This window comes from Otolemur garnettii, unplaced genomic scaffold (assembly GCF_000181295.1).
Source record: "Otolemur garnettii isolate 467f Iridium unplaced genomic scaffold, OtoGar3 scaffold00007, whole genome shotgun sequence".
Classification (NCBI taxonomy): domain Eukaryota; kingdom Metazoa; phylum Chordata; class Mammalia; order Primates; family Galagidae; genus Otolemur; species Otolemur garnettii.
Genome location: NW_003852402.1, coordinates 37,687,906 through 37,715,349, shown reverse-complemented (window position 1 = coordinate 37,715,349; position 27,444 = coordinate 37,687,906). Strand labels below are relative to the sequence as shown.

Sequence of the window (27,444 nt, the reverse complement as noted above, 5' to 3'; positions counted from 1 at the left end):
AATTTGCATTATGCAGAATATTTACCAGGTTTTAATTGCAAAATTGTTCTCATTGATAGAATCTATGACCTTAAGTAAATTTTTTAACATCTCTATCCCTTGGTTTACTTACCCCTTAAATGGCAGAAATAGTTATAACTACTTGATAGGGTTAATGTATTAAGTAACTTGATGGCAATTGCTTAAAACAACCCTAAATATCCTTTTTTATTATTATTACTTCACTTATTGCTACCCGTTCTATCTAGAGTTTGGAATCAGAACCCACCCGTGTCACATGGTTTTTTAGTGTTTGATTCTACTTTTTCTTTCCTAGAAGGCACTTCTGATTAATAAGTACACCATGTTTATTTCCATCCTTTGACTATAAGACAGTCTGGTTTCATTGATCTCTGGAGGATTTCCCTAGTTCAGCAGAAGTCTAATCTTATTTCTAGAGATTTTTAGAGCTGTATGGCTATTGAATTTTCTGAGTTTCATAAAGCAATCTTCACTTCTTTATGCAATGTTTAAAAGTCATGTTTCATTTTTGAAATCCAGGAGCTTGATATCTGCTTTGAGTCTCCAAGCAAATTGTTTCATTCTAGTCAGTCCTCCTAAAGCAATTTGAGAGAGCTAATCATTTCCATTTTCGGTTGTGGGTAAATTTCCACAGATCTCTCTAATCTTCAGATTTTAGAAAATTCCAAATTGAGTTTCAAAATTTTGCCTGTTGCACAGAGTTCCCTATGTGTAAAGGTTCCTAAGCCTGGCAGGAGATTTTGCACAAACCCAGTTGTCAAAGTTGTACAAATTTTCTTACTCTAGTAAGGGGTCCAAGCAGAGCCAAAGGAGCCTTCACATTCTAACCACTTGTATTCTTAGATTTAGTCCAGTGAGACATGCCACTTATTCAGCAAATCAGGCAAAACAACTTTATGACTTACAGATAGGCAGCAAGAATCAACAGGAGACTAGGGTCTATGGTGGCCAGTCCTCCAAGATTCAGGAAAATTGCCCAGGGTATATGGAGTTTGTGTGTTTCTCATGCTGCACGCAGCTTGGGAACCCCTACAAGCATTCTGCTCTGCATTTTACACCTTGAGTGGCACTGGGATCACTGAGTGCAACTTTTTAAAAACAATTAAATCATAGCTGTGTACATTAATGCAATCATGGGGTACAATGTGCTGGTTTTATATACAATTTGAAATGTTTTCATCAAACTGGTTAACTTAGCCTTCACGGCATTTTCTTAATTATTGTATTAAGATGTTTATATTCTACATATAGTAAATTTCACATGTACCCTTGTAAGATGCACCGTAGGTGTGGTACCATTAATTCCCTCCACCCATCCTCCTCCCTCCCTCCCTTCCTCTCACTCTCCCCATTCCCCTTCTTCCTGGGCTATAATTGGGTTATAGCTTTCATAAGAAAGCTATAAATTGGTTTCATAGTAAGACTGAGTACATTGGATACCTTTTCTTTGATTCTTGAGATACTTTGTTAAGAAGAATGTGTTCCAGCTCCATCCATGTAAATATGTAAGAGGTAAAGTCTCCATATTTCTTTAAGGCTGCATAATATTCCATGGTGTACATATACCACAATTTATTGATCCATTCATGGGTCAATGGGGACTTGGGCTTCTTCCATGACTTAGCAATTATGAATTGGGCTGCAATAACCAAATACACAGTGATTGCAACTTTGCAGGACATCGTGTTCTAGGAGGGACAAGGACAGAGGCTGGGCTGTCAGAGTTAGCTCCTCCTTATCTCAGGATAATCTATAACTGAAATACTCTATCCAGTTGTCCTGACAACTGCAAGTAGGAGAGAAGGAGCTGGGTCAGCCAAGGTCATCCAGGGAACTATCCTTGTACAAAGTGCTCTTCAGCAAGAGTCACTGACATGTCTTCATAGCCGTCCATAAGAGTGGATGTGATACTTTGACCTGTATTTATTTACAGTTGACCTCCTCAAGCCTCTATTTCCTGTCTACTCTAGAAACTCTTGGAACTCAACCTTGCAGCCCTACCTGAGGTTCAGAGAACTACAGCGAGTGAATTTCAGAAACTGATCTTTGTGGGTTTCCTAAACTTAGGGAACTCTAAGGGTCTACTCTGGTCTTGGAACCAATCCTAGCTCAGGATCCATGAGCCCAATAACTCATGTTTTGTTGTTACTTTAATCTTGAGAGGCATAGTTACTTTTACTTTCCAAAAAGATTATTTTCCTTGCCTTTGGAATTGAATTATGTATCCAAAGTACAACAAACATACCTGCTTCCTGACTTTTATCCTTATAGAGTCTCTTGTTCAGAGATAGCCTTGAGTTACTACAGAAGCAGACTTGTCTATACAGTGGAAAAGGGGGGATGTAAGCAGAGTTTGCAGGAGAAAGATCTTCAAGAATGAGCTTGTATCATTCACATCTATCCATTTATCTTTTTGTATTCAGAAATATTTATCAGGTACAAGGCAATGTGCTAAGGTTTGTGAGTAGAATAATGATGGCACGTCCTCACTAGATTTGAGGACACGAAATGTGTTTGGTCTTGCTGTTTTCCTAATTGTTTGAATTTGGCAAAACATTTGGCTGCTCCAAGCCTTAATTTCTTCATTTATAAGTTAAAAAATAATTCCTACTCAACAGGGTTGTTGCAGGATAAAATAGACCAATGGGCAGAATAAAATAGAGTAATGGCTAAAAAAGTACTTTGCAAAAAGTAAAATTTCAAACTAAGTGTTTGATACTATTATGATGTGAAGATTAGTGAAAACCCACTAAACACAGAAAAAGGAAGAAGCAAAGATTTTGAAGTATCTTTAACCTTCTCCAACCCTTTTAAAAAAGTAATTGGAAAATAGACTTAGTTTACAGATTTAACCTAAGTATAAAATGTGACCACCAACTGATTATAATGCTTTTTTCTTAAGGTCTGTCTTTTCACAGCATTATGGCCCAAAAGGAGTCAAACCCCAGGAAGGTTCATGCCATAAATGGCTAGTTTTTCAAGCTGTGAATTAAAAATGAACACAACTTTTTCTTCCCCCAGAACTCCAGGCAGCCGTGCCTTACAGGAGGATGTGTGAATGGAAGTATGAACCTTGTGCCACCCCCTGTTTTAAAACGTGCAGTGACCCTGAAGCCCTAGCCTGTAAATTTCTTCCACCGTAAGTGTTTACTAATAAATTGGCATTTACAGCTTGTGTTTTCAGTAAATTTTTTGGAGGGGGTTTCAAAATAGCCATTCTCAAGAACAATTTGTGGTCAGCCACAGTGACTCACACCTGTAATCCTAGCACTCTGGGAGGCAGAGGCAGGTGGATTGCTTGAGCTCATAAGTTCAAAACCAGTCTGAGCAAAAAGCAAGATCCTATCTCTACTAAAAATAGAAAGAACTAAGCCACAAAGATTGCCTGAGCCCATCCTCCCAAGAGGTTGCTGGGAGCTGATGCCACGGCACTGTAGCTTGAGTGCCTGAGAGTGCCAGGCTTGAGACTCTGTCTCAAAAAAAAAAGAGAACAATTTGTGTTTGCAATATACTCACTCATTAATATATTTTATTTGAATCAAGAAATAGTTACTGGGGGTCTGTTGTGTGACTGGAATTCTTCTTGCTGCAAGGGACACAGTACAGAAGAAAATGAGCAAGGACCCGCCCTAATGGGGCTCACATAGTGTTGGGTCGAGCAGAAAATAGACAAATATGAACATAAACAGGTAATGCAGCATTTAGATGGTGATATGTGATAAGGGGAAACATTAAGGAAGATGAAAAGACAGAGCAGGCATGCATGTGTGTGTTTGTGTGTGTGTGTGTGCGTGTGCGCACGTGTGTGTGTGCGCGCGCACGTGTGTGTGTGTGTGTGTGTGCACACGCATTAGCCTTCATGGTCAGATCGGAGCACCCTGACGTCTGGTCAGACATCCAGAGGGAGTTAGGGACCTGCCAAGGGGACATCTAGGAAGAGTCTTTCAGTGTAAGAACAGCACGGAGGGCCTGGTGTGGAAATGTGTTTGGTGTGTTTGAGGATAAGCAAGGAGGCCATAAATTGGAGCAAAATATACAAATTGAGAAAATTAGCAGATGAGACAGAAAATCATAGTATAAGTTTAAGTATAATCATCGTATAAGGCCTTGCAGGCTGTTGTAAGGATGGGGCCTTTTACCCTGAGCAAGATGGGTAACCCAGGTGTATTTTAGGCAGAGGAGGGTTGTGATCAGGTTTCTATTTTAAAACGTCTACTCAGGCTGCTGTATTGGGAATGAACTTTGGGAAGAGGAAGGTCAGGGCAAATGGTCTAGTAATACAAGAGATAAAGGGGGTTTGATGAGGCTGGTGGCCCTGGAGTTATGAGAAGTGAGCAGATTAATGTCAGTTATGAGAGAAAGAGGAGTTAAGGGCCTCAGTTTCAGCCTCAGAAATCAGGAAGTGTGAAACCACATGAAGTTGCCATTTTTGTAGTGCAAACTGGCCAAATATCAGCGATTTCAAATAATTTGGTTTAATGAAGGACTGGGTCGCTATCTACCGAGATAGGAAGATGTTAGGAGGAGCAGCTTGGAGGAAATGGCAGGAATTTGGTCTTGAGGATTTTAAATCGAGAATGGAAATTGTTCTTTGGATTTAGTAACCTGGGGGATAGGAGGAGACAAAATCGAGATAGAATATAAACCATTTTTCTCTTTCTTTTAAAAAATAGTTTGCTATAAAGGAGAACCAAGAAATGGATCCATTGTAGGGGGAACTTTTAAAAGAGAATCATCTTCTCATGTTCACAAATCTATTTCTTGTCTCTTCTGCTAGTCATCAGGGGTGAGGCCCCCTGCAGAGGCCCCAGCAAGCAGCCAGGCAGTGGGGAGGACACTGGGAAGGAAGGAAGGAGGGAGGCATCGGGCACGGGGGGCTGGGCACAGGGGGGACGCTGAGATGGATTCTGAGGGGCCTCTGGCTAGTTTAGTACTTCTAATGGTGTAACCAGCCTCCGAGGTGGCAGAAACCAGATCTTCAACCCTTCCACTTTATTGGTCCGTAGCTGCCCCCACGGCTCTCTTGCGGTGTGGTTGGGATGCCGAGAGGAGACTCAGGAGGAAACCTCGCCCCCACCATGCTGCTTCTCGCGTCTTCCTTCACTTCTACCTCCGGTTTACTTCCTCTGGGCCAAGGTGCCTAATTATTATTGCTCCTGGTTCTTGCAGCCCTGAAAAGGAGACTCCGGTACTGGGCTGGGCCTTTCACATGCTTCTGTGCCCCTCCCCCATGTCCCAACAGAACCACCACCCTGGTTATACGTGATTGTGCTTTCTGGCAGGTAGCAAGTGTTAAAAATAAAAATATCTAGTGAAAATGAGAGAAGATGCCGAGTAGCCTACTCTGGAACATGTATCCAAGTACAGTTATTCCTGTTACACAATATACCTATTATGAGAATAGTTCTGTATCTGAGCCTTACATGTATCAGAAGCTGAGTAGATCACCAGCTGTATGGAACAATAAAGAGAAACATGCTATGTGTGACAAGGATGGTGTTTTAAAGGAAAGAGTTAGCAGTTTTTTTCAAAAAGTATTTTAAGAGGATAGCTGTGCTTTTGACTTGCGTAAAACAACTGTGAAATAATTACATCACATAAAAAGGGTTGACTTAATTTGATGATGGCTGACTAGCCTTTGTCTTTTAGTGATCTACTAACTGTAGTTGTTTTTCTCTCACTTCATAAAGTTCAGAGTAGAATAGAAATATCATGTACTGGTTACAGTTTTATTATTCAAATTCATCTTATGAAATAAACACTGGGCTATATAAGCTAAACTGTTTATGTGGAAAAAACTCATTTGTGAAGATATGGCTAAATGTGTCTCATCAAACCTCATAAAGTTAAGAGGGAAATTAGCTTTTTTTTCTTTTTTTTTCATTGAATGGTAACTATGTACATTAATGCACTTCTGGGGTACAGTGTGGGGTTTTCACATGCAGTCGAAATACTTCCATCAAACTGGTCAACACAGCCTTCATGTCATTTTCTCAGTTATTGTTTTAAAACGTTCACATTCTACTCTTAGAAAGATTCACTTGTACCCCTTTAAGATAAACCTCAGAAGTGATCTCTCCAAATGGAAATTAGCTTTTTTAAAAAATTAAATCATAGCTGTGTACATTAATGCATTTATGGGATTTATAAAAGGTGATGCCTGGACTTGCCTCTATGAACAGGCGCCCTCTGGTGGCAGCACTTACCTCTAGCATTAAGTTAGTTTGTTTCCATCCTGAAGGAAAAGAGGTTCTGGACATTTTTAGTATAAATTCTAATTCTATTTTCAAATTCTATTCTTTACAGATGAAGCCGTTGGATAGATTTTTAAATATTGTTAACAAGTACTAGGGTACAATAGAGACAGAGAAATAAGCTTTTTATACAATATTTGCGTTAATTCTCTGTAGTACGTATGAATTACTATGTCCTAATTAGACATGATAATACCCCAAAGATTGTTTATTTCCTTTGAATTAGAATAAATTGGATTCTGAGTGCTGATATGACAAGAGGAAAATGCAATCTTCGCCTTTATTTTGTCATCGTTCCTCTAGAAGAGAAGAATTCTGGTGGTCCCTCCTGTCTTTGGCCTACCACATGGCTTCTTGAGATTTGATACCCGCTTTTGATTTCTGTGCTTTACAAGGACTGAGGATTCTTACCCAGGCCAGACATCCTGGGACATGAAACAAGCCTTGTAAACAACCATGTCCTCCCAGGCACTGCCACAAAGTTGGGCATAGGCCTCAATACTCTTGAGAACTGTAGTTTCTGCTCCTCTCTCTCCCCGTTATCAAGAGCTGTAACCATATCACACCACCATTTCTTCTACCTTGAGGTCCCTAATATCTTTTCAATGAGTTCAGGATTTAATAATAGGCAAGGAGGGCCACTGAAGATGTTGGCTTTGTTCTACAAACATCCTCACGGCAAGGATAGTCCAAGAGCAGGGCAATCAGCCTGGACACAAAGGGATTATAGGAGTGGGAGGTGATCATGTAACAAATATAGATTAAACCCTCAATAAACATACTTCTGCATTTCCGCAGTGTGTAGAACATGGCCTGGGTGTGCAGCCCGTAGTGTGTAGTTTGAGAGTTCTGCTTTCAAATTCTATCTGCATTATTCATAATGATATTCCCTTATCATCCACTAGCTTATGATTTTATGAAATAAAGCAGGTTGGAGTGGTAGCCGATGAGGGGATAGAAGAATTTTAGGAGGAATATATCTCAGTTGTATATGTTCAATGCATTTTCTTTTTTTTGTATTTTAACTTTTTTCCTTTTTCTGTTTCCATGTAAAGGGTTGAAGGATGCTTGCCCTACTGCCCTAGAACTATGATCCTTGACGAGGTCACCCTCAAATGTGTTTATCCGGAAGACTGTAAGTGGGAATCTTCCTTAATTCACTCTGAAAAATGAAACACTTGCATATTTTTTCCCCTGTGTGGCAAGTGGTTGCAAACAGAAGCTTTAGGCAGATAATAAACTCTCATGAGATTCCTTTTCCATATCCCTGCTATAGTTGGGTTTTTGTCTTAATTACTTTCTAAATCACATAAATCTTCCCTCTCATTGCTCCTGTGTTTTCTTTCCCCAAATGTTTTCCTTCAAGCAAAGACCTCTGTATGAATTATACGTGTCTCACTTCAAGCACCCACAGATTAAGAAAGGAAATCTTTGTTTCTTTGTAGGCATACCTCTGATTCCCACAGAACCAGAATTAATGCCACCGGAGAAGCCGTCTGTACCCGCGTTTACAGGTACTGTTACAATGTTAGACTGTAACATCACCGTTACAGAATCAAATCTGACACTGATCACAGCTCCTATTATTAGTACTGTCTTATTGACTAGGAAACCCAGAAGTCACTTCTGCTCCATCAACTAGCTCTTTGCTGACTCAATATGCCACATTTTCTAGCCAGCTTTTATATATGTCCACCTCTTTAGGTAGGATAGATTACTAGGACCTTCCTCACATCTAAAAGCTAGAACCTAAATCTAGAAATCAGGTCGTACTACACCCTGCTTTAATCTTCAATGACTGACTGGGTTCTAATGAGATGCAGCTGTAAGCCCAGGGTTCCGTTAGCGCCTCCGTTTTGACTTGTGTCCCAGGCTCTGGAAGCCTCTGGGCTCCCATTCTCTCACCCCTCCTGCACTTTGAGACTCGCCTCAGCAAAGGATGTAATCAGTCCTCTCATAGTGAGGCTTGACAAACTCAGTGTGTTATTTCTCCAGGTATTAGAATTTAGGAAAGTGTGAACCTTGCTGAAATAAATTTCAGACGTTTATTCTTTCAATTTATTTGACAAGCTTTAGTGGAACATGGGTTGTGTCAGGCAGTGTCCTGGCCCTCAGTGGGGATGCAAGGTAAGAAGTAGAGCTCCTGTCCCCAAACAGCAAACAGTCAGGAGGCCTTTGTAACATGACTGCAGGGCTCAGTGCAAGCAGCCTGCAGGAAAGGCGTTGTACGTGTTTTGGAGGTGCGATTTCAGAAGGGTAGGGGAGCTCAGAGTTGGCTGGGCCGGGAGGACGGGCCAGCACGTGAGCATAGCTGGAAGTGAGAGTCATGTCACAGGAAGGGACATCAAGCAGGTCAGTGTGTCTTGAATATGCAGTGCGAGGGGAATTGCACCAAGAGAGGGAATGGAAAAGGGGCAGTCACAGGGGGTCCATGGAATGAGATTTGAAAATTTTTGAGCCAATAGTAGCCTCATTGCAACTGTACTTATACCACTATTTATCTTATTAGCCACAATTTATCGAATCCTTATGTGCTAAGCATTGCACTAAGTTCTTGACATACCTGTAAGTTTTATAAGAGCCCTGTGAGAGAGGTGTTGTCATCCCCGTAGGGATGGGGGATTGCTTTTGCGTCGTGAAGTGTTGGCATCATTGCTGTGGGTTTGAAGAGGAAGAAAGGGACCAGGAGGCCAGTTCAGGGACTCCACAGAAGCTAGAAGACACAAAAATCAGATTTTCCCTCAGAGCATTGATATCTTGATTTTAGGACTTTAAAAAAATATTTAATCACTTATTTAAATAAGCAAATAATAATTATATACATTTACTGTGTATAGCACATTGCTTTGAACTGTGTGTACATTGTGGAATGGCCACATTGAACTCCAGAACAGCAAGATAATAAATTAATGTTGTTTTTAGCCACAAAATTTGTGGTAACTGTTTGTAGAGCAGCAACAGAAAACCTCTATAGATTTTTTTTTAACACTATCAGCAATAGAGGATGAAATTACAGCTAGTGCCAAGGTCAGCTCTTCATCTTATCTTCTCTATAGTTCATCAGACAGAATATTTTAGAAATCTCTCTAGTACTGACGAAAACCTTCAGGAAGTGCCTCACGGCTGTGTTTACCAATCACATCTTCCTTTCCCTGGGTCTCTCCTGCACCACACCCTCCAGCTGAGCTTCTCAGGAGATTTGTAGCATTAGCTACTCTGTTTACAAGGGACACGTTCTAGGCATTCGCCAAGGTAAAGGAGTCAACCGCACAAGTTATTTAAAAATACAACAAAATTTCTAAGTCCTGAGGAATCTTTAGTGATACCATTGGTATTTTTGCCTGTTCAGACAATCGTGTTGACGCCACAGTGAAGTGTTTATAGAGTGGTGATTAAAGGCCAGAGCTCTGGAATCAGCCTTCTGGACTGTGGATTCTGCCTCTGCCACTTGCCAGTCTTACTAGTTTCCTTATCTATAAAACCGCAATAGTTTTATTATCTCTTTCAAAGGATTCTGGGGAGGAACCAATCATCGATATAAAATTTCTTGGCACGGTTTCTGTCACATGTGACTTCCATAGGTGGTAGGTTTCCCTGCTAGTAATGGGGATTGCACCTTCATTTCACCAGGTCCAGAGATGATCACTCCATCAGAGATCACTGTGTTTGACATGCTGACGCCAACCACAGGTTTGGAATGTGAGGTATGACTGGGCAGCCTCTTCTTGTTACTTGTAATTTCTCTATATCATCCACTCAAGTTTCTGTCATTATCCCAATACTTCAAAACTTCTTTGCCCTCCGGTCTAGTCGATCTTTGCTAAAGGATAATAAAAAAATATGTGCTACACTGCATCACGCGTGTTTTCTTAAACGACTCTGGTTAGTTAACCTCTAGTCACGTTAAGAAAAACAAATAAAACTGAAGTAAGATCTTAGGTGTGATTTCCTAATAAAGAGTTCCCTAGGGTGGGCTTCTCTGTAAATCAAGCTTTGATAAAATATTCATGCAGCAGCTACTCTATGTCAGGCACGGTGCAAGGTGATAAAGGCACACTAGTGAGCAAAAAGATAAAAGTCTTTGGCTCCTTGAGTTAGTAGCTTTCTCCATGGAAACTTGAACAGGTACCTTCTTCCTTCAAATATGCCACTATTCTCATTAATTATTTACACAACCAATACTGATTTAGCAACATTTCTGAGCTGGCACTAGTCAGGTATCATGGAAGAAACATTAAAGCAAGAAAAAAAAAACCTCTGCTTTTCTGGAGTTTTCATTCTGTTGGTGTTTCTGAGGTTGCCAATAAACAAAATAAACCCTAGGTTATATAAAATGTTAGGAGGTGCTGCTCAGGAGAGAAAAAAAAAACTATTTTCGATAAGGTGGTCAGAAATCATTCATTGATAAGGTAGGTGGCTTTAGAATAAAACAATCTGAAGACACGGAGAGAGTAAATAATGCAGAGAAAGCCCTGAAACCAGAGCAATATTAGGTTTCATGCAGAGGCACCAGCAAGTGCAAAGGCCCTGGGGCAAGAATGTTCCTGTTAAAAGAATAGAAGATAACAAGGAGACCGTTAGTTAAGGTAGAAATAAAAGAGTAGGAAATAGATTATGGAAGGTTTTGTAGATCATTATAAAGACTGTGTGAGCGTGCATGCGTGTGTATATGTGTGTCTGTGCCTGTGTGATTGCTTCAGGATTATTTTTGCCTGCTGTTCTGCCCATAAGGTGTAAAGAAACAATAGAACCAGTTAGGAGGCTATTGTAAGAATTTAGGCAACACATGATAACAAGGCAACAGATGAGGGTCTGTCCCAGGTGATAGCAGTGGAGATGGTGAGAAACGCCTCGATCCAAGATGTATTTTGAAGGTAGAGTCCACAGGATGTGTTGAAGGATTAGATGTGAGATGTGAATGAATGAGAAGCATTAATGATTCTAAGATTTTTGCCTTGCACAAGTGAAGGGTCAGCGTTAGCCAGCAGGGAGAAATTGTGGGAAGTGAAGGTTTCAGGTAGCTAATCATGAGTTCTGTGTTGCCACGTAAAGTCTGAGTGGCTCATGGACATCAAAAGTCTATGGATATAAAGCTCTGCTGGACATGTATGGAGTATGGGACAGAGGTCAAGTAAGATAAAAGTTTGGAGATTCTCAGGGGATAAATGGTCTTTAAAGTTATGAGACTAGATAAGATCACAAAGGAGTGAGTGTAAACAGGAAATGGAGAGGCCCACCACAACTTTAATAGGTTGAAAGAAGATAACTAATGTGCAAAAAATATCAACCAGTGAAACTGGCGAAATAGATGATCTGGAATCCAAGAAAAGAAAAAAATGTGATTTACACATTTTGAAAAGTCTTAAGATTTACCTACTTATTGGTTTGTCTGGAGGTTTTGAGCCATATATTAGAATTAATTTATAATAATACTGGCAGTTCATGAGTCACAAACATCCAACACTTATCCACAGAAAGGCAATAGGTAAATATACCTGTTTCAATTTACATATAAATTCAACTTAGGAACAAACCCTACGAATGAAGAACCCATCTCATTCATAACCTGGGTGATGTCAAACTGATGTAATTTATGAATATTCATGGGCAGGATTAAGTTGTAATTTTTAAACTGATATTAACGGATTTTACATATACCAGCAATACACAACATCATATGAAAAGTCAGCTGCTATTGCATAAGTCTGGTTGCAAAGTGCTAATCTGGAGAATTTAGAAGACTTTGTTTTGTTCATATGTCTGAGTATAAGGCTAATTCTAATATAAAATCAATTTTAAGGTAAAGGTTAAGTTACCTTTACCGAGTACAGACTGTACATCAACAAGAAGTAGTGAAATGTTAATGCTCTATCTTTCAAAATGTTCTGTATTTAAGCCATATGCACTTTAGCAATGTGAATGTTTAACTACTTGAAAATGAGACAAGCCCACTAATTTTCTTCTTTTTATTAACAGCCTCAACAGTTTGATCCTGTTTACAATTGTAGCCAATATATATGCCTCAATATGGAATGGAAGTTGTACAACTGGTCTCTTAATTGTCCGAAGGACTTGGAAATGCCTGACTGTGGCTTCCGAGGAAGGCCGGTTCAAGTGAACATGGATATCTGCTGCCCTGAGTGGGAATGTCCTTGTAAGTTTGCACGTCCTCAGTAGTGATCACTTTTTTAATCAGGGGAAGTGGTTATTTTCTTGAAGTTATGACCTCATCAAGTCAAAGTTATTGTTTTGAGGTTCTTTGCTTTGATTTACATTTTGGTTCTTGGTGTGTAACTTTTAGAGTTGCTTCTTATCAAACAAAAAGGCTAATTTAAGATTTTTTTTTTTTTTTTTTACTAAAAGTAGAAATGGTTAGTAGACTAAATCTGGTCTCCAATAATTTTTTAGGCCGGTGTTCCATATTGTCAGAACTGAGCATTATTACATTTGACGGGAACAACGCAGCCTTGTATAGTATGGCTTCTTACATACTAGTAAGAATTCCTGGGGAAATTATAGTTGCTCATCTTGACAAATGTTCCACGAATCAGGTAGGTCATAATCCATTTTTTTTTGTAGTTTTTTTTTATTTGTTTCTTTTATTATTATTATTTTTTATTAAATCATAACTTTGTACATTGATGCATTTATGGGGTTCAGTGTACTGCTTTGGTATACAATGTGAAATGTTTACATTGAACTAACACATCCATCACAATTAGTTATTTCTACATAAACCTGTAGCTGATGCATATTGTAATACCAGGGATTCTCAGAGTAGAAAGGAGCTCAAGAACTCACTGAGATTAATCCTCTAGTACTTAAACCAAAAAAAATTTCATGTGAATATGTTTAGAGGCATATAATATTATTCTAAATATATTTTTAAAAGACAAGTAATACATTTCTTTTAAAAGGGTTATTTTTTCATTCTTTTGTTTTTTTTTTCAGAATGGAAACTCATTTAAAAAGCTGGTGAGTATTTGCAAAGTGTTTAGTAAGTTTATTCTGTTTATCACTAGACTTATGTTTAACTCCATAAAGTCTTTTAATTTTTTTTTTTTTCAAATTAAGGCTTCCTCAGGAAGGATCTCTGGACTTTGTTTTAAAAAATTAAATGTCACAACATCTACAGATAAAATACTTGTCAATCGGTTAGCCAGAAAGGTAAGAACACAAAGTAAAAAATTATTAGATGTTAAAAACATTAGATGAAGATAAGAAACACAATTATTTCCAAGAAAAGGGTAAATCGAACATATCAGTGGAGCTTCATTGTTATATCTAATGTGCTTCTTAATATTATACTTTTCCCTCAACAATGTGCTGACTGTGGTAAATATTTCTGTTAAGCATGCTGACACCCTCTGGCATATGAGTGGCCACCCTTCTTTGTGCCAGAGTTAATGTCCATTCTTCCAATCAGACAGAGTGAAAATTATGTAAACAAAGTGTATCAGACTGTTGAAAAGGTACTAGCCAAGAATACCAGAATGAACACTCATGAAAGAACAGCAGAAGGACCAGTTTTGAAGTGTTAACACCACTAATTTTTTGGTCTGCAGATTCTAGTCTGAAAATAATATTAAAATAAGCCTACATCATAATAAAGTTTTAAAAGTTTTAATTAATTAAAACTTAAAATATATGACTGGGTCCTTCTTTGGATGATAGAATTTGTTTACACCTTTGATTTCGATGAGGTTGAAATACTTGCGGGAAGTAGGTGGGAAATAAATTTAAACCTGGTCTCTGCCGTTGTTTTGAGCGTTGGGGTGGGAGGGCTTACTTTTGGCCTCAGAGGAACTCATCCCTGGTCATTCACTGGTCATGTACTGTATTTAGTTAACAAGTAATTATTTAAAAAAATTCAGTGAGTATTTACCCAATGAAACAATATAAGTCTTGATTTTAAGTAGCTTGTAGTTACATCTGCATAAATGTGAGGGAAGTACAGTGATAGAATGATGACCAAGAAATCATGGAGGTATAGAGAAGGCTCACTTAATGCAGTCAATAGGAGTTTCAAATAGGTCTATTTGGAGAAGATGACACTTAAGGTAAATCTTAAAGAATGAATAGAAAGAGGAAAGAGGAAAAGAAGAATGTTTCAGCCATAGGAAAACAGCATGAGCAAGATATAAAGATAAGAAATTAAGTGGTTAGTGAAGTGTAACATTGGGAAATTTACTGCTAGTTATAGCTTGCGATTCCATGTCATAAACGTTCTTAAGGACTGTTCTTCAGAGTATAATCCTTGGACTGCCCACCTTGGTATTAACAATAATACGTGGTAGAAATATTGACTATGGCAAGACACAGACAAGGAACAATAAAAGAGCTTTGAGGGAAGTTGCGGCAGAAGTAGCAGAGAAATAAATTTTTGAAAATTAAAAATGTAATTTCTATTAAATCAGAAGAAATGGCGTGTTTTGTATTTTCCTAGTTTTGACGAGTGTATGTTTAAATGCACGTTTTCCTAACAAGCGTCGTCATGTTATTTTAGGTGGAAGTGGATTCTGTTGTTGTGCCTTTGCCCTTTTCAAGTCAGGCACTGTCTATAGAAGATTCTGGTTCAATGTATGTGATTACTACTCCAGCTGGACTAATCATAAAGTGGGCTCATCTTACAGGAATCTTGGATATTCATTTTAGCTCCCAATTTAACTTGTCATCCTATACGGAAGGACTTTGTGGTGAGCACTGCTCTTTAAATACTGATTTCTTCTAGAGTTTTTTCTGTGTTTGCACTGTACCATTTTGCTCCTTCCCATGTAAATACTGAAGGAAGCAATGGCTTTCAATAAATAGGATGGTGGTGCCTGTGGCTCAAAGGAGTAGGGTGCTGGCCCCATATGCTGGAGGTGGTGGGTTCAAACCCAGCCCCGGCCAAAAACTGCAATAAATAAATAAATAAATAGGCTAAGAAGCAGGAAATAACAGTTCAATGTGGATTATTTTATGGAAATGTATGCTTACCACTAATACTAGGATACTCTTTCTATTGGCTCAACTTTAGTAAACATTAATGAAGTATCAGGCATAATTTTACATATTTTAACTCACTTAATTCTAACAAGGCCTAATAAGTAGATACTAGTATTATTTCAATTTGTAAGTGATATAAATGAGGCATGGAGAGTTTAAAGGGTTAACAATCTTTGCTCCCTCCTTATTTTTTAAAAAGCTTGAAATCAGGTAAGTTGTTCTGAATATTTATCTTAGTTTTATTATGAAGTGTACAGCCCAGATATACCTTTATAGCTAGGTTTAATATTGTAATACATTAGGTAGACATATAAAGAGTTTTAAATCAAAGGAAACAAACTGGGAATATTTGTAGGTCCTTAACAAAATAAAAAGAATACAGGTTCTGGTATCTGCTGGAGAGTTGAACATGAGCTAATCCCTTCATTGTTCTCTGCTCTCAAGAAAACATTAGTTTGTTCATCTTCAAAGTGAGGACAGTTAACATCAACTTTTAAGATTGTTGTTAGGATTACATGTGAAAGTTAGTGTAAAACCCTTAATATATCACTTAATGTGCACAATCAGGAAATGTTAGTTTAGAAAAAAATACTAATTTTAACCTCACTAAATTGAGTAAAAAGTTTATGAATCACCTTTTGTGTATGACACTTATGCTTGAATAAGATTCACTCATTGCCTTCAACAAAAGACATGAAATACCTACATTTCTTCTTTAAAAATGTAAACATTTAGTGATACGTTTTCTCAAAAGGTTTACAAATTTTCTTGCCTATGTAGAATATGGTAGACATAGCACAAACTTTTGTGATAAGTTAAGTTTATTATGTGGAAATGCCATGTAGGTATTACTGAATATACTTAATAAATTAATAGTTATTATTGACTCTCAACTTAGAAACTTTGGGATTACACTTATTCTTCTATGATTTACTACTTCTCAGTAATTTCCTGGTTGATTTTCATGTTTTTCCCCCTTTCTTTGCTGCAAGTTCTTACTTTATGTAGATAGCCACTCTGCTAACTTGATTCTTAGCTAAGTGATCAAGGATCACTTTCTTGGTAACCAAGGTCACCCCTTAAATTCCATGACCTAATCAGTGGAATAAGGGTGATATGTTAAAGGGAAATTTGGGTATTGCTGGGATTACTGGCTGGGTACTATCTGATAAGTTTGTAGTCAATAAAATTTTGACCCAAACTGATCACGGATACTAGAATGGGAGGAATATATTGATATCATATTCTACACATCACTATGAAGCCTACAGGAGAGGACGCTAGAGTTCTTATGAAAACATATTTTTTATAACAATTATCTTTCTTCAGAGGAGTTTGTACTTAAAAAAATAGCTACTTTACAGTATAGTTCACTTACCTTTAGTTTTAAAACTTTTTTCAGTTGAGTTCAGTGCAATTGTATTTGCAACTTGCCATCATGTGCTTATGTTGGCAGCACTGTATAAACAACTGATCTACTCTGTAGATCAGTGTTTCACACTTATGTTCATGCTGACGTGGGCCAGGGTCCTGCTAAATGACCTTCATTATTGTTGTTTTTTGTGTGCTGTTGCCAGAATGTCTGGGTTTGAATTAGAGCAATGAACAAACTTTAAATTTCTTATTAAACTTGGGAAGAGTAGAAAAGAAGACAAGAAAATGTTAGTTCAAGTTTATGGGGATAAGGCCATGAAGAAAATAGCAGTGTACAAATCAATTAAACATTTTTCTGAGGGGGGAGAAAGCGTCACTGACAAAGAGAAGTAAGGCAGGCCGCTAATGAGCAGAACTGACAAAAACATTGCAAAATGTTGTCAAATTATGTGTCAGAGGTGTCAGCTGACTCTGAGAAGCATAGTAGACCAAATGAGTATCGATAAAGAAGCAGAAAAATCTTAACTGAAAATCTTGGCATGAGAAAGTGGCCTGGAAGGAGCTCATTGATGAACAAAAGCAAAGAAGAGCTGAAATTTGCTAAGACCTTTTGGAGAGGCAAGACAATGTCTTGGGCCATATTATTATGTGATAAAACATGGTGTGCTGGTATGACCCTGCAACAAAGCGTCAAAGTACTCAGTGGAAGTTGGCCAGTTCTTCATGATGAAAAATGTCCCTTCAGTCCAAATCAAGAGTCAAAGCAATGTTGCTAACCGTTTTTGATATCAGGATTGTTTGTTATGAGTTTATACCAATTGGATAGACAGTTAACCAGGTTTACTATTTGGAACTGGTGACAAGGCTGTGTAACAAAAAAACCTGAACTTGTCACCAATAATTCATGGCTCTTGCATCATGACAATGCACCAGCTTACATTGGCCCCATCTATGAGGGAGTTTTTAGCCAGTAAACAAATAGCTGTATTGGTGTACCCTCCCTGCTTACTGTTCTGGCCCCCAATGACTTTGTTCTTTATCTAAAGACAAAGAAAATACTGACAAGAAGACATTTTGATGACATTCAGAACATCAATGAGAATAGGATGACAGCTCTGATGGCCATTTCAGAAAAGGAGTTGCAAAATTGCGTTGAAAGGTATACTAGGCACTGGCATTGGTACATAGCTTCCCAAGGGGAATACTTCAAAGGTGGTCAAAGTGATATTCAGTACTGAAGTATGTAGCACTCTTTCTAGAATGAGTTCATGAGCTTCATCGTCAGACCTTGTATTTACAAGAGTGTGGCATCTGAGGCAGTAGGAGCCATTGTTCATCCTGATATGCCTGTTTGGAGGTTAAGATTTGTGGCTTGAAGAAAATTTTAATTCATATATTTTATAGCCTAGAGTCTTGGAAATTAAATAAAAATTATGTAGTGTAGGATAAGATTATTAGTGTAGAATAAGTGTAGGATAGGATAAGATTATTAGTGTAGGATAAGATTCAAGTAAAGAAAATTTTAACTCACATATTTTATAGCCTTGAGTCTTGGAAATTAAAAAAAAATTATGTAGTGTAGGATAAGATTATTAGTGTAGGATTAGTGTAGTGTAGGATATAAATTATTAGTGTAGGATAAGATTCAGGTAAAGTATGATCAGGATCCTGGTGTAATTTCTCTGTATTTCTCTTGCCTCCACACTACTCTGGTTGAAGACTAAATTCATCTTCAGTTCTGGTCTTCCTCAAGGAAGCTAGAGGCTATATAGTACAGCAAGTCAAAGCATCAAAGCCATCAACAAGTCACGTCATCCCAACGCAGGGATGTTATCTGTGCCCTAGCGTGTCTAGTTCATGTCTTGAGCTTGGCAAGAGGTGTCCTAAAGTTAAATGAATGTATGAGTCCAGACGAGTGCTATGAGATGGCTGGTTTATGCCTGGAATGCCTATGGTAGTTGCTAATGCAAGGGAGTAAGGCTTACCTTTATGCCAATTAAGGCCTTTTCCTGGAATGGTGTCATGTACTAAGTGATAGGGCAGTGGTCTTTCCTAAAAGGTAAAATGTAACGTTGTCAGGAAGAGTTTTTCCTGGGGAATGGAAGCCTAGGGGTCAATCACCAAATGTCCACTATTCTAGGGAGTACCTTGCCAGGCTTAAAAAATAGTTCTGAAGTTAGGGTATGGTGGTAATAATGGAAGAGTTGTAAGAGAGCAACATCTCTGTCTTAATCTTCCATGATCTCTTCATGTATCTTGACCTCTAGGTTATTCTTCCTTCTCATCTGGTTAAGGTAGTTATATATATACTACCTTATATATATATATATTATTATATTATTATATATTTTTATATATATATATATTTTATTATATATATATAATCAAAGAGTCAAGCACATAATTTAAAAAATTCTATCCATGTTAAAGGACACATAAATTTGTTACCTCATTTAGTAGATAATTCATTCACTTTGAATCAATTAAAACCAACTATGAAGCTGGTTTAGTTGTGTTGGCTACACTTGGTTTAAGTGGATTTTTTTTTCTTTCTGTCATATATTCTTTTAAGGAATTTGCAATGAAGATCCTGATGATGATCTAAGGATGCAGAATGGCACAGTCATTACAAATATGGAAGACATAGAATTATTTATCGAGAGCTGGGAAATTGAAAAATCATTTGAAGTAACAATGAGAAGACCTGTTAGAAATTGTACTGAGCATGATTGCAGTCAATGCATTGAGCTGTTAAACAGAAGCGTTTTCATCCCATGCCATGATAAAGTAAGTTGGAAGCTTCCATAGATTAGAACTGCCATGTTAGCCTTGTTAAGAGTAAAAGTCAGTAGATTATTGTTCTTGCTAGAATGTTCTACCAAGAAGAACAAACCCCAAACTTTTGGCCATCTGCTTTGAAATTCAGAATTACTTAATTTTTTATAGACTGACAGAGACAGGCAGGTTAATTTTATTTTTTTCCCTGTGTTTTGTTAGAATTATATCTATGGCTTCCATAAAAAATGAAATTCTGTCCTGTCAATAAATACCTCTAGGCGAAAGAGACAATGCCGCTTGATGACCCAGCATAGAAGCCCAGGCAGTGAGGCCTTAATCTATTACTTATGATCCTGGTCTTGTGGGTGTGTAATTGTAGTAGAATCTGTCACATATTCAATTTAATTGGTCTTTATTAGTCTCTAACTTTCTCAGGTTAAGTGGTTAGCAGATATTTTAAATAATCTACATCATTAAAAATGATCCATAGCTAGGGACAAAGGACAAATATGGTATTTCATGAATCACTTGACTAAAAGTTAGTAAACATCTGGTGTGTACTCAGTACTGTGTTACAAAGATGAATGAAAACCTCTCCCTGCCCTTGAGAATATAAGTAGGAAGGCAAACTTGTGAACAGATACATCACAATATGTGGGAGTGCATGGGAATCCAAGTTTGGAGAAGACTTCATGGAGATTGAGACCTTTGAATTATTCACAAGGATGAGTTTCCCAGGACAGTAGAAGGAAAGAGGGCGTCTAGTCAGAGAAAACAATGCAGTCTCTTCTCAGTACCTGCAGGTTTCAGGACCTCTGCAGGTAGCAAAATCCACAGAGGCTCAAGTCCCTGGTATAAAATGGTGCAGTTTTTATATATAACCTACACACATCCTCCCCAACACTACAAATAATCATGTGGTAATTATCTTCCTGTGAGCCTGGCTTATTTCATGTAATGCAGTGTTCTCTAGATTCATTTGTATTGTCACAAATGAAAGGACTTTATTCTTTTTTATGGCTGAATACTACTTCATTGTGTGTATTTAGCATATTTTCTTTATCCATTCATCCATTGGTGGACACTTCGGTTGAGTCCATAATTTGGCTATAGTGAATAACGCTGCAGTGAACCTGAGAGGACACGTCTCTCTCTGACATGATTTCATTTCCTTTGCATATGTGTAATGTAGTAGGATTGCTGAATCATATGATGGTTCTGTGTTTAATTTTTTGAGAGGCTTCTTTCCATGACTATGCTAACGTTCTCACCAGTGGCGTGAAGGGATCCCCATGTCTCTACATCCTCATTAATCACTGTTTTGCTTTGTCCTTTTGGTAATAGGCATTTTAACGGGTATGAGGTGACATCTCATTGTGGGTTTATTTTGTTTCCAAAATCTTTTCTTCATATACCTGCTAGCTATTTGTGTATCTTTTTTGGGGGGGGAGATAAATTTCTATTGAGTCTCTTTTTACATTTTTTAAATTGGGCTATTTGTTTTGTTTGCTGTTGAGTTGTTGGAATTCTTTACATATTTTGGATGTTAACTCCTTATCAAATGTATAGTTGCAGATGTTTTTGACCATTTTTCTTCATTCTCTTGATTGTTTCTTTTGCTATATGGAAGCTTTTTAGCTTCATATAATCTGATTTGTCTATTGTTGCTTTTGTTGCCTATCTTTTGGGTTCAATTCCAAAAAGTCATTTCCCAGACTCATGTCTTGGAACTTTTCATCTATCTTTTCTTCTGGTTATTTTATTTTATTTTAGAGACAGAGTCTTGCTTCATTGCCCTTGGTAGAGTGCTGTGGTGTCACAGCTCACAGCAACCTCTAGCTCTTGGGTTTAGACGATCCTCTTGCCTCACCCTCCCAAGTAGCTGGGACTACAGGCGCCTGCCACAGCACCCGGCTATTTTTTTGTTGCAGTTTGGCTGGAGCTGGTTTCGAACCTGCCACCCTTGGTATATGGGGCCGGTACCCTACCCACTAAGCCACAGTCACTGCCCCTCTTCTGGTTAGTTTTATAGTTAGTTCTGTGTCTTATATTTAAGTCTTTTATCCCATGTGAGTTGTTTTTTGTATATAATATAAGTGTCTACTATCATATGTAGACATACATATCTACAACCAGCATATGTATATCTGGTTTTCCCAGCACTGTTTATTGAAGAGATTGTCTTTTCTCTATTTTATATTATTGGTTCCTTTGTTGAAAATCTGCTGATTATAAATGTATAGAGTTCTTTCTAAACTCCCTATTCTAGCCCACTGGCCTATGTGTCTATTTTTATGACAGTGCTAGAATGTTGGTTTCTGTGGATATAGACCTTTGAAAAATGATGCTATTAAAAAGTAGTAAATATTTTTTACCTGATACTTTGATTTGTGTCAAAATTTAACATCTGAATGTAGATGCTTAGTATGTGTGTGTCAAATGAATGGAGAGAAAAGTGAAATAAATATTAAGTTATATGTTGAACTATTTAGATTGCAGATGTTTTTAGATGAAAATGGAACATATTATGTAGGGAAAATGAGACTCAAATAATAAAGTATGCCAAATTTTATAGAATATGTGACCAATATTCAATATTAGTACAATTTACTTGAGAAACATTTATAACATTATTTAATGAGTGATGTTGTCTTTCATTACAGAGCTTTCAATTTTATAATAGACCAAACCCTTATTCAGCATATAGAAAAGACAATTGTAAGCCAAATCTATCAGAAATACACTTTTTGTTAAACCCCTTATATTCTGTTTCTTTTCCATCATGATAAGAAAGATTTGTGTGTATCATTGCATATAATATTTATCTCATTTAACATGTGCATTCAGAGTAAAATCTAATATTAAGAATTTTTGAAAACTTAAGGTCTGAAAGGAACTATATTGCATATTGACTTGGTACCCTTTGATTCTCCAAATGTCTTACGTAATGGCCTGCAGAGAAATATAACAATATAACTCATTTCAAGGCAAAATGTATTTCTAGGTTTCACCAAAGGACTTTTGTGAAAAGATGTGGATCAATTATACCTATTTTTGGAACTACGAATGTGATGCACTTGCTGCCTATGTGGCTCTTTGCAACAATTTTGACCTCTGCATTCCGTGGAGGACACCTGAGTACTGTCGTAAGTAACTATCAAACACCTGAGTACTGTCGTAAGTAACTATCAAACACCTGAGTACTGTCGTAAGTAACTATCAAGCAAGTAACGTCTTTCAACCACTAGGTAACATTCCATTTCTTTACATCCATTTCTTTCTTTCTTTGTCCTTTTACTTCTTTTCACAAATTAACTTAGTAAGCTTAACATACGTGCGAAAGAATAACATTCCACAAAACCTGGTATATCACGCAACTTCAGAAATAAACAGTTACACGTGGCACTCTCTGTACGTCTTCTCTGGTCTTCCACTACCTCCTCCTCCACTGGCGATCACCATGTGGACAGCATTGCTGATTCTTTGGGAATGAATGCCATCTCCAACTCCACTAGACAATGTGAAATTGTTCTTCAGTGAGATTGTACCAATTTATATGCCCAACAGCTGAGTATTCATTTTTTAACAGTCTGACTTTTTTTTCTTCTGGGATTATAGGTGCCTACCAGAACGCCCGGCAATTTTTGGTAGAGACGGGGTCTCACTCTGGCTCTCACTCTGGCTCATGCTGATCTCGAACCTCTGAGCACAGGTGATCCACCCGCCTCAGCCTCCCACAGTGCTGGGACAACAGGCATGAGCAGTATGACTGTTTTTTTGTTTTTTGTTTTTGTTTTGGCCGGGGCTGGGTTTGAACCTGGCACCTCTGGTATATGGGGCTGGCGCCCTACTCCTTTGAGCCACAGGCGCTGCCCTCAGTATGACTTTTTTTTTAACAGTATAAGCTTAAGAATTCTCTAAAATATCACTTAGAAACCACTCACCAGTAGTATTTTCTTTTGACAATAAAAGATTAAGTTTAAACATAGAACATTTTTTCTTTTTTATGACTTGGTTATATATTTGAAGCATATTTTTATGTTTATTTAGAAATGTTGTTGTTATTTCTTCTCACTGCCTAAAGCAACAATTTCATAATAGTTCACTCTATCTGTACTAACCAAACTTGGGCTGCCTATCAGTCGTATTTATTTGATATAAATCTGATGAGATTTTCCCACCATAACACCTAATGCTAGGTGGACATCTGGGAAATGCTCAAAAATGCCCATTGATGGTTTTCTTTTTTTTTTTAGAGACAAGAATACCCATTGATGGTTTTCTTTCTTTTTACTTTATCACCCACAGTAGAGTGCTATGGTGTCAGAGCTCACAGCAACCTCCTACTCTTGGACTTAGGTGATTCTCTTGCCTCAGCCTCCCAAGTAGAGTAGCTGGGACTTCAGGCACCCACCACAATGCCTGACTTTGTTTTTGTTGCAGTTTGGCCAGGGCTGGGTTTGAACCCGCCACCCTTGGTATATGGGGCCAGTGCCCCACCCGCTGAGCCAGAGGCACTGCCCAATGGTTTTCTTTTTGATTTATGTTTACATCATAAATGGAAAATGGACTCTGAAGAGATGAAAATGTGCAAAATTCATTTTCAGAAAGGAATCTGACATTTATTTCTTTCACTGGAATGTAAATAGGTTACTTTTATTCTTCAAATTGTGCCCTGTATCATTCATAGCTCTGAGTTGCCCAGAAGGGAAGGAGTATCAACCCTGTGTGCGACCTTGTGAAGCAAGAACGTGCCTGAACAAATGGTTCTATGGACACTCTTCATGTTTCAATTTAAGAGAAGACTGTGTGTGCGAGAGTGGAACTATCCTTCACAGGCCACATGCAACCCGGTGCATTCCAGAGGGAGAGTGTGGTAAGAAGCAGAGGACAAAATGACTTCTCAGGGATTCAGCACACGAAACAATAAAAGCTTTTTGATATTAGAGAGACGTGCTAAGAAAGATGGATCAAAGATAGCCTACGTGTCGGAAAGGAAATGAGTTTGTGTGTAGTTTGATTTTAATGTGATTTCAATTGAGGTTAACAAAGTAAAAGATTAAAGTATTTTAATCTTTACTTATGCCTATAATAACTGGAAAAGAGCACGGCCAAATTAAGACTATGGACTGTGGACTGAATTCAAATTCCAGCTACTTGACCCATTAGGGGCTCACCTTTATTGCTGGAGTCTGAGGTTATGCCTCTGTAAAATGAGGAGCATAATGGTACTTACCCCATAAAGTTAGCATGCAGTACCTGACATACTGAAAAGCATGTTGACTTTAACACAGCACCTTGAGAAATGACAGACAGGGTCGTTGTCTGGCTGCTGTGATTTAGATGTGGTTTGTTCCCACCAAAACTCACACTGAGGCCTGCTCCTCAGGCAGCGGTGTTGGGAGATGGGGCCTAGTGGGAGGTGTTGTGATCATGGGGCTTTGCCTTTACAGGTAGATCAGTGCCGGCTCATGATGGTGAGTGAGTTCCAGCCCTCATCAGGCAGGATTAGTGCTCATAGAAATGGGTTAGTGCCCACCTGAGCAGGTTTTTATAAAGGGAGGTTCATCCTCATGTGTGGTCCTGTTTTGCACACGTCCACCTCCCCTTCGACCTGCCCTGCTGTGACACAGTAGGAAGCCCTCAGCAGAAGCCCGGCAGATGCTGCCCTCGTGAATCCCAGCTTGCTGAACTGTGAGCTCGATAATCCTCATGATCCTCTTTTCTTTATAAATTATCCAGTCTTCCATATTCTCCAACAGCAACACAATGGACTAAGACACTAGGAGGGAACATTGGCTATTTCCGAGTTTGTTTTCCAACCATTTTATTCTGATGCTTTGCTTCCCTTGTGGGCAGAACTGAGAAAATAACAGCTAAGTGCTCGTCCAAACACAGAATTAGCTAAAATTAAAGGAAAAGACAACTAGAAGTGAAAAGCATATATCGTCTCAGAAACAAGCTTGTTCTCTAGAGACCTGTGAGGTTTGGTTTGCTGGCACATAGTATAAGTGGAGTTCCTTGGAGGCTGAGTATGTGGTCATAACTGTGTTACCTTTATCATTACTTACAATACTATTAGAGGGATATAGTTATCATAACATGAAACTTTTAGGTAAAACTAATAGTTAAAAGGGGATATTTTGCTGGATTGCCTACTTTCCAGTTTTAGATGTGAAAGCCAAAATATTTTGAATTTTCATATAACATAAATGTTACTGGGAGGTAGGGACTACTTCGCTTTCTAATACCACTTGTTTTTAGTAGTTACTATTTTAAAACTGGTTTAAATTTACATTGCTGGTACAATGATCATGAGCTGTGTGACTGGCACACTCACAGCCATAACTTAAGGGTTGTAAATGTGATCCATGTAACCAAAAATATTTATACCCCCATAATACATTGAAATAAAACATTTTTACTTTTCTGAGTTTGTTTGAGATCAATATACTATAGTGACAGGAGTTAAAATGTATCAGCAATAATTCGTAGGTCATCTTTTAGAAGAGGACCTGAAAATTTACAGATGGTTGTAAAAAGAAAAATATTTTCCATATTTTTCTATATAAAAACTTCTGTTAAAGAAAATCATAAACTGATAGGCGATGAAAGAAAAGAGAAACCAGATAAAGAATAATTTGTGACGTGTCGTGTATTGCTGGAGTGTGTTGCTGTCTGAAATCAAAACACATTGGCTTGATTTATTTCTGGGCTCAGGTTATGAGTGGTTTGATAATGTCGATCTTTTTTTTTTTTTTTTTTTTTTTTTTTTTTTTAGGACTGGGTTTGAACCTGCCACCTCTGGCATATGGGGCTGGCACCCTACTCCTTTGAGCCATAGGTGCCACCTGAGCTTTCTTTATTTACTGTCAGTTTATATAGTCAATCTTGTACATGCGCACTATACATCAGTGACCTCATTGATATTCATTACAATCCCTCTGGACATGCACACTGCACATCAATGACTTCCCTCGGCACATGCGCATTGGACACTGATGACTTCATTAATCCGTTTAAACATTTTGTGACTACCCACCTTGTAAGTAGCTCCTCCCTGGTAATCTGATAATCCATCCACCATAGACCTTTAAGCATAACTCTTTCAACATGACCTGGCTTAACATAACTTAATGGAGAACATGTTGTTAGCCATTACTTCTTTCATTCTTATCTGATAAAGCCTAAGGCTATGGAGGAAAGAGACAGTTTGAAAGTCTGTCCTACTGACCTTGCAATTTGGAGGCAGTTACTTTGATTTTTAAAACAAGGCATAATTAAGAAACTTATAGGGCATACAGAAATTTGTTTGCAAACCTCCGCTCCCATGTGGGCATTAAGTCAGGGGAGTTTTACGCCTGCAACCGACCAGGCTGACCTGAGGTGAGAGGGTTTTTAGGCCCGCAACCAACCGGGACATATGGGATTCTGCCTCCATTTCTCACAAGTCTGTCTGCACAAAGTCTTTTTACTGGTCTCTTTCAAAAAGCTTTTTTGGCCAGAGGCATATAGGCCTTTTGCCTATAATTCAAGTGCATTATATGTCCATCTCAGATCATGAGGCATTAGCTTCTTATAAGTAGCCCATAACCTAGGTCCCTGGCATGAGCAGTTTATGGTAGGGCTCTGACTCCTCTGAGAATCTACTACTCCTGCTGATCTCACAGGAGGCAAAGCTCAAGCAGTGATACAAGCCACTGGGAGCATCAGCAAACACAGATAAAGCTTCACTCCCTATCTCATCTGCTGCTGACCTCTTACTGGGTGGCCCAGTTCTCAACAGGCCACAGACTGATATAGGCCATGGAGGGGTAACTCTGTGCTGGTCTGTGACCCAGAGATTGGGGACCACAGGTTTAGGTAACTAGCAGGACTAGGAGCAGCTGATAAAGTGTAATTTGAACTTTGGAGAATGGTTGACTCCAAAGAGGGACACATGGGGAAGCATTTCTTTGGTGCTCATTAATACCTGAGTTTGCAAAAGTGGATCTCTTTCTATGTAATGTATTCTTTTTTTTTTTTTTTT

General features: G+C 38.2%; 1 protein-coding gene across 1 annotated transcript in view; it reads left to right on the top strand.

The window, feature by feature from the left end:
* OTOGL (otogelin like) overlaps window positions 1-27,444 on the top strand; it is a 154,454-nt gene that overhangs the window by 95,685 nt on the left and 31,325 nt on the right. The window contains exons 34-45 of the mRNA XM_003783387.1: window positions 3,043-3,160; window positions 7,331-7,410; window positions 7,721-7,789; window positions 9,906-9,979; window positions 12,252-12,429; window positions 12,684-12,826; window positions 13,227-13,250; window positions 13,350-13,442; window positions 14,782-14,971; window positions 19,210-19,424; window positions 22,420-22,561; window positions 24,106-24,291. Of these exons, the coding sequence (XP_003783435.1) occupies window positions 3,043-3,160; window positions 7,331-7,410; window positions 7,721-7,789; window positions 9,906-9,979; window positions 12,252-12,429; window positions 12,684-12,826; window positions 13,227-13,250; window positions 13,350-13,442; window positions 14,782-14,971; window positions 19,210-19,424; window positions 22,420-22,561; window positions 24,106-24,291 (1,512 nt within the window). The remainder of the gene's footprint in view (window positions 1-3,042; window positions 3,161-7,330; window positions 7,411-7,720; window positions 7,790-9,905; window positions 9,980-12,251; window positions 12,430-12,683; window positions 12,827-13,226; window positions 13,251-13,349; window positions 13,443-14,781; window positions 14,972-19,209; window positions 19,425-22,419; window positions 22,562-24,105; window positions 24,292-27,444) is intronic.